The sequence below is a fragment of the Sinocyclocheilus grahami genome, unplaced genomic scaffold, assembly GCF_001515645.1.
Source record: "Sinocyclocheilus grahami isolate Dianchi unplaced genomic scaffold, SAMN03320097.WGS_v1.1 scaffold252.1, whole genome shotgun sequence".
NCBI classification, from domain to species: domain Eukaryota; kingdom Metazoa; phylum Chordata; class Actinopteri; order Cypriniformes; family Cyprinidae; genus Sinocyclocheilus; species Sinocyclocheilus grahami.
Window position 1 is genome coordinate 313,904 of NW_015505431.1, and position 10,902 is coordinate 324,805.

General features: G+C 36.4%; 2 protein-coding genes across 2 annotated transcripts in view; one reads left to right on the plus strand and one right to left on the minus strand.

The window, feature by feature from the left end:
• The window catches only part of LOC107598526 (ribonuclease inhibitor-like), a 17,841-nt gene extending 16,729 nt beyond the window's left edge, over positions 1-1,112 (minus strand). The window contains exons 1-2 of the mRNA XM_016289898.1: positions 745-1,112; positions 8-100 (exon numbers count right to left, since the gene is read on the minus strand). Coding sequence (XP_016145384.1) covers positions 8-100; positions 745-803 — 152 coding nt within the window. The 5' untranslated portion in view covers positions 804-1,112. The remainder of the gene's footprint in view (positions 1-7; positions 101-744) is intronic.
• A 4,339-nt stretch (positions 1,113-5,451) lies between these two features.
• Positions 5,452-10,401, plus strand: avpi1 (arginine vasopressin induced 1). Its single transcript, XM_016289849.1, has 3 exons — positions 5,452-5,601; positions 7,722-8,119; positions 9,468-10,401. The coding sequence occupies exons 2-3, from the start codon at positions 7,722-7,724 to the stop codon at positions 9,721-9,723; spliced, it is 654 nt and encodes a 217-aa protein (XP_016145335.1). The 5' UTR covers positions 5,452-5,601; the 3' UTR covers positions 9,724-10,401.
• The last annotated feature ends 501 nt before the right edge of the window (positions 10,402-10,902 follow it).

Below are 10,902 nucleotides of genomic sequence, written 5' to 3' on the forward strand. Positions count from 1 at the left end.
TGTTTACCTAGACTTTTCATTGTGTCCACTAAGCTTAGGTGGATGATCCATTGACCAGTCACTCCTCATGGACACACAGCTGGGTTCTGGAGGATCTGGTCTGTGCAATGAATGTGAACACGACAAAAGCATTTAATTCACATACTCTTTTATTAATGACTTTTGTAATTAACTGATTCGGGTGACTATATTATTCCATTAATATATATATATATATAATTTATTTTTAATTTAAATACTCGGAGTGTTTCCCATTTGTATTGGTTCAGTCCCTTCAGGCACTCTCACATGCGATTTAAATGTGTTTCTGATTACTATTCTTTAATATTTTTGCTGGTAAGGTTTGTTTTAATCAACTTCCAAAAATAATAAAAGCTATTTGTACTCTTTTCCAGAGAGTTGTGAAATGTGTGCCAACTCTTCTACGTGGCAAGTTTTGAGTTTTAATGTGAAATCATAAACTTATGCAGTAAACATGATCGTCACACTGCACCACACTAACGTTACTCCTGTAACAGTTACACTTAGAGCCCAAACCGGTTTACACCATAACATGTGCTGGTAATCTGTAAGAGAAAACACCTTCTGTCGAAACCTCTGTAAATATGATGCGAGAAGCTAAATATCCCAAAGCAAATCGAACTATTCACAGAATAACATCGTTACACAACGCATGTCTAGGCCTAGATCTTTTCGAGGAAGTAACGTTACGTGGTTTCGTCGCTGTGTTTGTAACACACTCACCTGTGTGGACCCGTATCTGTGGATAGTTTCTCATAAAGCGGATCTCCATCTGGTTCCATTACAATTGTGTAAAGATGTTTCTGCTTTCATAAAAGTCCAATATAGGCCGATGAATTATACTTTCACTTTGATGGACAACACCCGTGAAAAGGGGAGGAGCGGCCGCAACAAAAGTGCGTTTTTCCGGTTTTATGAGGACAGTGTAAACAGCACGTTAGAGCTGACAAAAAGATTCCCCGTCAATGGCCCACAGTTGATCTACTTTCTTGCACATTTGTGCGTCGAACTTCTTTAAGAGATGGACATGTGTGTCAGTAAAACCAAACAGAAACTGAAACAACAAAAATGCAGCTTCTGCTTCCTCTTCTTCTTCTTCTCTAGTTTAATGGCGGTTGGCAAACCCACTTAAAAGGTGCATTTCCGCCACCTACTGGACTGGAGTGTGGAGCATGAAGTTTATTGGTGATAACCATAGACTGTATAAAAACAGGTGATAACATATCATAAAAAAAACCTTTAGGAAACCTTTTGTCCAAAAGAGTATTACACAAGGATACACGTATTTTATATACTTCATTATGTGATCTTCAAATTCTATTTATTAAACCTATTGCTTTCAAATAATTAATAATTGCATTATAGACTTTATACAGTGCTGCTGGAGCATTCTCTAGTATTGTCTTAATTGTTATACTTTCAATATTCAACAAACTGAATTCTTCTATTAATCGCATTCTTACAGTGTAATGTGATATGTTCCACAGTCTCTGGTGTACCACATTTATAGCAATTGCCTGATTCATGTTTACCAATAATACATAATGATTGATTAAGAGCTGTGTGACCAATACGGAGTCTAGATATTATTGTGTCCTCCTTCCTACTTCCGAAGTTTTTCCTTCCATTTCCAACTTGTTTTTGAATGTTGTATAGATGCCGACCCTTTACCTCCCCATCCCACATCTTTTGCCTTTCCCGGACCTGCAGCTTTCAGAAAGTACTGGTGTTTGTTACTCAGCTCCGTGCTGCTCTCTGCAGGTCAGGTCCTCATACTTGTTACAGTCTAGTACAGGGATCCTCAAATCTGGACCACGAGATCCACTTTCCTGCAGAGTTTAGCTCTAACCCTAATCAAACACACCTGAGCATGTTAATGAATGCTAATCAATGTCTTTGGAATCATTAGAAAATCACAGGCAGGTGAATTTGATCAGGGTTGGAGCTAAACTCTGCAGCGCATTGGCCCTCCAGGGCAAGATTTGAGGAACCCTGGTCTAGTAGTATGTGTTTCACTGTCTCTTGTACATTACAGTGGGTGCATAATCCAGTGGGGTGTTTTCCTATTCTATGTAATGTTTTATTTAATCCAGTATGACCTATTCTAAGACGCGAGACTAACATCTCTTGCCTTGGGCCTCTGCCCTTCCTCGTGCTTATGACTACTTGTTTTTGTATATTATATAAATGACGTCCTGTATCAGCTATGTCTCAATATTCCTGCCACATTTTGAGAGAGTGCTCCTTTATGATGGTTTTGACCTCTGCTCTACTCCGTGGTATTTGTTTTTATAGAGTTTTTTGCTAGAATATCCACAATCTCATTTCCTTCCACCCCTACATGGGCAGGAACCCAAAGGAAAGAGACGGACATCCCCCGATTAAGGAGTGTGAGAAGCAGATGGAATATTTGATAAGTGACCTCTTGTCTACATGACGTTTTCCCAGATTGAATGCTTTATAATGCTGATAAACTGTCTGAAGCTATAACGATACTTTGGTTATGATTATTTTCTATAAGACTGCTACTAATTCCACAGTGAACACTGACAGGTAGTCTGTTGCTCTTTTTTTCTACTACTTCATAACGATGTATGAATAAAGCTGCATCATTGCAGCCTGTTTTGATCCACCTGTACATATGAATAATTCATCTTGATAAGGCTTTAGTTTTGAACACTGTGGCATTATTTTAGAATTTTCTTGTAATATTTGTTATAAGCTTGTATTTACAGATACATTTCCAGGGATTTTCTGGATTGGTTATATTTTCTTATTAAATAATAAATAACTTTTAATAATAAAGAACCCTTAAATGGTTCTAAAAAGAACCATCTAACTTGGATTCAAAGAACCATTTGGGGTTCTTTTTAATGAACCCATTAAAATGGTTCTATATAGAACCATTTTGGGGTTCCATATATGAAGCGTGTGATAGAACCATTTCTGGTTCTAAATAGAACCATTTCTTTTAAGAGTGTGGTATCACTGATACTGCCACAGTGGGAACTGATTGAGACCTGCATTTTGTGCCAATGCGTTCATGATTCTACATAATGCAAATAGTAGCCTACATTAAATATATAGTTTATGAATATTCCAAAATTCAGATTACAGTTGAACAAATAAGAGACTGTTATTGGACGCTACATCTTCTTATCCGAGAACCGTTAGGCCTAATCCCTTATGAAAATTAACCTTGGTTTTACCAACCATGATTATAGATACACCACGGTAACCACAAATTAACCATGGTTTTGCTACACTAACCATAGTTTAACCATGGTATTTGAAGTAAACCTGTGGTTATACAAATGGTAATCAATAAGCCAAAAAATCTTTACACTTTTACTATAATAAAACAATGGCTAATTTTCGTAAGGGATGTGAAGCGAAGCTGTGTAGCAAACAAAGACTATTTCAGACATAATTTCACGCTATGCATTTCGCTTCAGCGTATGAGGGGGAAATCAAAATGCCAAACGGTGATGAAAAACACATTAACTGAGTGAATAAAAGGTTTTACCTCTGCAGTCATTGTCCAAAAGATCTCAAAAACATCATTAACTAACCCTATAAAACATCCAAGATTTGCCACTTAGTCACAAATACAATTCAAGTTTTTAATTGCCATTCAGTTCCATTGATTTGTTCATATCACTGAGATGGCAGATACAAAGGTCCAATAGATGAACGGGAGAAAGATTTTAATAGGTCATTTATATTTTATATTATTAATAGGTCATAATAAATAATATTTACATTAATACAAAGTCATTAAGAAATATCTCTCAGTGAGGTCACAGTGACTTCTGCTTTTGATGATCAGGTCTCACAGTGGCCCCATACTCACCATCATGTAACAGCTGTCAGTAAAATAAAGCACAAACATATGCATTATGGGACATCACTCCTGACACATCTAGTTCAAATGGCATTATAATGTGAAATGAATCAATATTTACTGCAGTGTCTCTAGTTTATCTTTTAAAGCAGAGAGATGCCCAAAGAAAAGGGCTTTGGCATGTTGAGGGCCATGGCTAAGGTTACAATTGCTAAATATTATTAATATAAATATTATATGTATACTGCATAGTATAAACTATGATCTTCCTTTAGTTCAGGATGTTTAGCTGCGAAACGTAAGATTTTTCTCATGTCTCTTTGTGGCTTTTAGAAAAATTAAGAGATATGGGTTAGATATAGATCTAATCAACTTTGCATGCTTCCATGAAGGAGAAAAGGAGGATCCATGAATCTATGAACACTACCTCAGGACTCTTGTTAGTTCTGCTAAATCAACACTGGCATGTGTCTCCCTCTGTTGGCGGAAAAAGAAAAGACATCAATAATTCGGTTTTATTTCTACTTTGCTTTTGCGGAAAATAAATAGTAGGCCTACTTAATTGGGTTTGCAATATACGTTTATAGCAATTAATGTTCCTTTTTAATGTTATGCTTCAGAAAGCTGATGTTGCATAAAGGAAAAGTACAAGTTCAGAGTCAAATACCACCTGTAAGGAAATTATCAAAAATTAAATAAACAACAGTGACACCTTCTAAGAAAAATCGTGCTCGATGCTTTTAATTAATCTTAACATAACCACTACACACTCCTAAATCTCGATGCTCTTTAGAGATATATTATTGTGATTGTAAATACCAGAATAACTGTAACCGAGTTTCTCTCTTTTTCTCGAGACAGTTTCACTTTTTTTTTTCCTTTTTTTAAATTTAAAAAATAAAAAACAAACTTTTAAATGCTAAAACGGCTTGCCATACAATTATATTTTAAGATATCTGAATTGTACCTGATTAATTATTAATTTTTTCCATGTTTTTTTTATTTTTTATTAACAAGATCAGAATACATGTATATGGCAAACACTATACATGATATAAACAATAAACATTATACATGAAATAAACAATTTCACACTAGAGGGGCTGTATACAAATACAAACTTATATAAAAATATTAAAGCGTTTACAAACTTTCACCGTTTTAATTGCTTTTTGTTTCATAGAAAATCGTATAGTATCAATATAATGCTTCATTTCCTTCCTAAAAGAAAAAAAACAAGTTTTTTTGCATGAGAACTTTTTGTGAATATTACATTTTTATCATGTAAACGTGACTGTGCTTTTCTTTGCTGTTCTCCAATATACCGAATAATACATCTTTCCATAACAAAACAAAATGATTATCAATATTTTGTACAATAAAATTACATTTTGCCAAAATAGCTCGAGAAAGTTCCACATATTGGCACGCGAGCGGCAGCACTGAAGTCAATGAAGGATTGCACCTTTCTCAGTCACACTGTACGATCTGACCACACGCCGCGCATGAAGGAGAGATGCGATTGGCTGGACGCGGTTTGGAGGCGGGTTCAATCGTCCATTCCGATCGTCTCATTGGTCAGAGCGGCACAGTCTGGGCGTTAACCTTTTCTGTCCGTTCGGAGACGGAGACAAACAGCCAGGCTGTGTTTACTACACCGTTCTGCTGCTTTCCCTAAAGATATTCCAAAGAGCTAACATGCACACGATTCAGAGACACTAGTTCACACAGAAAAGGTGAGTATATTTTTACGCAAGTGTGCCGTTGATGTCTTTTTCATGTGTTTTTCCTAAAGCGGAACCGCATTCCCACCTAGAAATACGCCCAACGCGCAACGACTGTGCTTTGTCTTTGTGATCCTTCAAGTCGTCTCTCTTAACCGAGCATTTATTCTTGAATATATGCGTTTAATCCTCTGCTATGTGCTGTAATTTGAGTGGATGCATGTGAAATGGTGTTTTTGCAGCGTGTCCTCGCGCAGCTGTCACTGCGGATGTTCGTGCGCTCGTGCGTCACTGTCGTGCCGTCACGTGACTCGCCGAGCTGCAAGCTTCAGCAGCCTTTGTGACAAATATATCATAATCACCGAAGCAAATGAGCCTAAGCAGTCATCGAAGTCCTGCCTTCATTTATTATTTCTGAGAAATCTGAGAGATGAAACCAGAAAGCAGATTCAAATGTTTATCTTTGAGCAATAATTGCTTAAGTAAATAGCATACTCATATGATGGGACTGCCAATTTGCATGTTAATCGCTGCGTAATGCATGCTTTAAAAAGAATAGCATGCATTGCACACTGTAAAGTACATACAGTGTGCTGCTGCTAGATGTCAAAACTACATTATAACGTGACCTTTTCTACCCTGAAGACCATTCAAAATTGATCCATGCATTCTGACTTGATTATACATTTTTCAAGCAACATAAACATCCCAATAAATCCATTATAGGCTATTTTAGTAGATATTGTACCTACGATGGGCAGTTTTTAGCATGCACACAGGCTTGTTTTCCCTGCTTAGACTGCTGTAATAATAGTGACTCAATGGCAGCTAATAGCCTTTGACTATGAGGTCAGTAGGCTAATGTCTGAACCTGCAGTGCTTTTTAAATACTGTTTTTCCATTGACGTACCGACCACGGGTTGATTAATCCCAGTACATTAATACAGTTGTTTTCTGAAATTTAAATGCGCACTAATCTGCACACTTTCAGAACAACATCTGAACTTTGGATAAACCCAGGCTCAAAATTCTTGTTTTGTTGACATATTAAAGGCGTATAATATATGAACAGATCTATCTATAAAAGCGTTCAGGATATAGATGGGAATAAAACTGTAAAGTTTGTATGCAAGTGCTGTAGAAGTGGAGATTTCTGGCTCAGCACATGAGAAAAAAAGCTGCTTGCATTTAAAGATATGTATTGTAACTGAAATTTACAGACACATAGAGAAAGTGTATTGTTTTCTTTTCATTAGTCTGAAAGAAGACAAGTTATGGGACCAAAACAGCACACAATCTCAAAACTGACCAATGCATGAAATAAAAATGGTTTTTACCGGTATTATGTTTCCTTAAAATAAATAAATAAAATAAACTAGACAAAAAAAGTTTGTCAAGACAAACTTTAGGTTAACTTTTTTTAAGTAATTGTAAAAAGCTTGAAATTTGAAACCGTTTTAATAGATGACATGTTTTAACACATTGTTAGCATGAATAGCATGTTGTTAACTTGTTTATAAGCATGTCGTTATCATGTTGTTAACATGTTTTTAACATGACAAGCATGCCACTAGCATATTGCTAATGTGTTTTAACAGTTAGCACGATTAGCATGTTGTTAGCATGTTAACATAATATGTTGTTAACATGATTACTGTGTTGTTAATATGTTGCTAGCATGTTTTAGCACATTCTTAGCATGACGTTAGCCTGTTGCTAGAATATTGCTAATGTGTTTAAACACACTTTTAGTATGTTGCTAGCATGTTTTTAACACATTCTTAGCATGTTGTTATCCTGTTGCTAACAACATAGGAAAAATAAAACAGGTACTGCGTCCCAAATGATGCACTTATACACTATGTACTTATGCACTGTGTGTCCAACATTCCACACTTCATTTTCCCCCCGGTTATTTAAGTGCATCATCAAGTGTATTTAAAGTGCACTTTTTCTTTTTGGGATTTTCAGTGTGAACACACTACTCGCACTATTTGTACTACAAAACGTCATAGAATAGTGCATAAGTACGCGATTTGGGACGCAACTCTAGTTTATAAAAATAGCTCGTCATCTTCTCAGAAGTGCTATATACTGTATGACCCTTGTGACCTTTATCTCTTGTTCTGCAGATGGAGGACGTGGCCGCAGCCTCTGTTCTCGCAGGCCCGTCCCAGCCCACGTTTTCCCGCCCGCTGGGCTCCGAGCGTCGGAACCGTAAGTCTGGCACCGCCAACATCTTCCAGGGCGTGAACCTGCGGCAGCTCCGGCGGCTCTTCCAGGCGGCGGGAGACCCGGACGCAGAGCAGAGGGCGCGGATGGTGTGGGGGAACCGCAGAGCGGCGGCCGGAGAGGACGGAGCGGACCGTGAGGAGGAGGACGAGGACGGAGCCGTGGCGGAGGTGGAGACGGGTCTGGCCCAGGCGCTGGTGGGACTCAGAGTCCGAGCGCGGAACCGAAGCGGCCTCAGGGTGGAGGCTCATAAAGACGGCACAGGAACACGATGGGTGCGGGCGTTCGGTCATCTCAGGTGAGACAGAGAGAGAAACGATTCTACAAAATCATTATTATCTACAAAATAAAGCCTGCTTTTGTAAACTGTCACTTTGTAAACTGTAACCAACATCATTGCAATATTTATGTACAGAATTGCAGGCACATTTAATTTGATTAGCTATTTACTCAAATTCAACCATGTACAACTAAAATTGTGGATGGATTTTTTTTTTTTAATGTCCAGGTCACATTATACCCCAAAATATAAAGATAAACAATGAGATTACATATTTTGCATAAAGCAAATTAAGCTTGAATCCTTACTCTTCATGCAAAAATAATAATGATATATAATTTGTATTGGTATTTACACTATTCTCATTACTTGCAGTGCAAAATATATTAATATCAGTATTTATTAAAAAAAAAAATCACCTTTCTCATTCCTTACAATGCTATATATATATATATATATATATATAATTCTCATTTGCAATATATTTTTGCAAATATTTATATTTGCAAATAATACATTATAAAAAAAAGGCATTCTCATATGCAATACAAAAATTATATATATATATAGTCAAGTATTTATACTTATATATATATATATATATCAAGTATTTATACAAAATTGTGGTATTTATTTACTGCCTGATTGCAATCGATCAAAATCATTATATTTTGGTATTTTTTGTAAAATGATTATATAGCAATAAAAAATACTATAGTTCAGTAATGAGAATCACCTTTGAGAATGAGAATCCCAAAAATGATTAGGTGAAAATCTGGCAACAAAAATATTTGTACAAAATTGCAAATAAATAAATAAGCACTTTTTTAAATTCAAAACACAACTTTTTCCTTTGATTTTGGGGTGAAATGTGACTTGCATATGCTTTTATAGAATTGAATACTATAGTTCAGTAATGAGAATCACCTTTGAGAATGAGAATCCCAAAAATGATTAGGTGAAAATCTGGCAACAAAAATATTTGTACAAAATTGAAATAAATAAATAAGCACTTTTTTAAATTCAAAACACAACTTTTTCCTTTGATTTTGGGGTGAAATGTGACTTGCATATGCTTTTATAGAATTTACCCTTGTAGATTTACTAGTGTTTATTCGGATGCACATGGCAGCTACACACACTGGCGTGTTGTGTGTGTGTGTTAATGGAAACATGCTAATCTAAACAAAAATAGGTCATGATCAGCCACAAACCTGCCACATGAAAGACCCTGTAAACAAACCAGAAAATGCGTGGGTCTCATCCACCCACCCGTGAACATCAGATGTGCATGATACTGTAATTACATAGCATATAACGATCTACATCTAAAAAGTGCATTCATTATTATTTAATCACCCATCAGAATCAACGAGGGCTCACTGGCACAAACGTCTGAAGTCATAACTGGAGATGAAGACAATAACGACAATAATGATGATGATGCATCTGCTTTGGGAGCCTGTGGAGGGCAGAGCTCTTTTGAGGCTGGATCATGTGACCAAGCTGACTTCCTGCCCCCAGAGGAAGAGGCTCAGGGGCCCTCAGGTGGCCTCAGATGGAGCTGGAACGCCGTTCAGGAGAAGGACCCGGAGCGATACCTGCACCGGATCCGACACTGATGCAGCGGAGTCAATCAGATTCCTGCCTGAGAGACTTGCAGTCACTGTAGATTTACTTGAAGCCACCGCCTCAATCAAACTCTAGTCTTAATCGAGCAACGATCGACACTACAGCCCCTGCAGCAGCCAGGAATGCACATTAACAAAAATCCCGCAGGATTACAGTCCTGTGAAACTTTAACACATTGTTTACCGGTTTGTGACATCCTCAGACCTGATGGTCTACCTTGCACAACAGTCAAACACTATTATAGAGATAGTTCACCCAGAAATTTCAGTTCTGCCTCATCTACTCATCCTCATGCATTACAAACCCCAAAACACCTTCCTTCTTGTGCAGAGCAAAAAAAAGATGCTTATGCTGCTCTTTTCTGACAAATATGATTGAACTGAGACATTTGAGCTCCAAAAATGACAAAATCATCACAAAACATTTCAAAATACAGCTCATTTTTTGGGCTGAACCTCATAATGCACGTAAAGAACATTTCCAGTTCACTTTATACCCCAAAATCAAAAGATTAACGAGATAGTTTCTTTTACATAAAGCAAATGACAACAAAACACATTGTCATAACTTGCCATGCAATAAGGATACATTATCTATATTGGTAAAGTATTTATACTAAAAAACAAACCTAATTCCCATTAAATGCATTGCAAAAATATTAATGATACATTACCAAAAAAATATATTTTTTCATTTATTTACATTTGGTAAAATATTTATACATAATGGTGGTATCTGTTTGCTGTCTTTATGCTGATAAAATCATTGTATTGCAGTATTTTTTTTTACTATAATACAGTAAAAAATATTGTATTTCAGTAATGAGAATCACCATTTCGCATGAGAATTTGAGAATTATAAAAAACGAAAAATATTGGGTAAAACGGAAAACAATTTTCCTTTTGATTTCAGGGTGAAGTGACTTGATTTGGTTGGATTCACCCAAGTAGATGTATTTCAGTGAATGGAGGCAGTTGTACTTCGAAAAAATGACCCCAAAAAAATCACCACCAAATATGTTTATGCACTATATTCCAGGTTATATGACTTTAGAAGGTTTGAAAAACAGTGCACGAGTCATATAGACTATTTTAAGCAGCTTATAATATAATAATATAGCCTGATGCAAAAGCTATAATATAGCAAAATATGTATTCACTATCATGTGT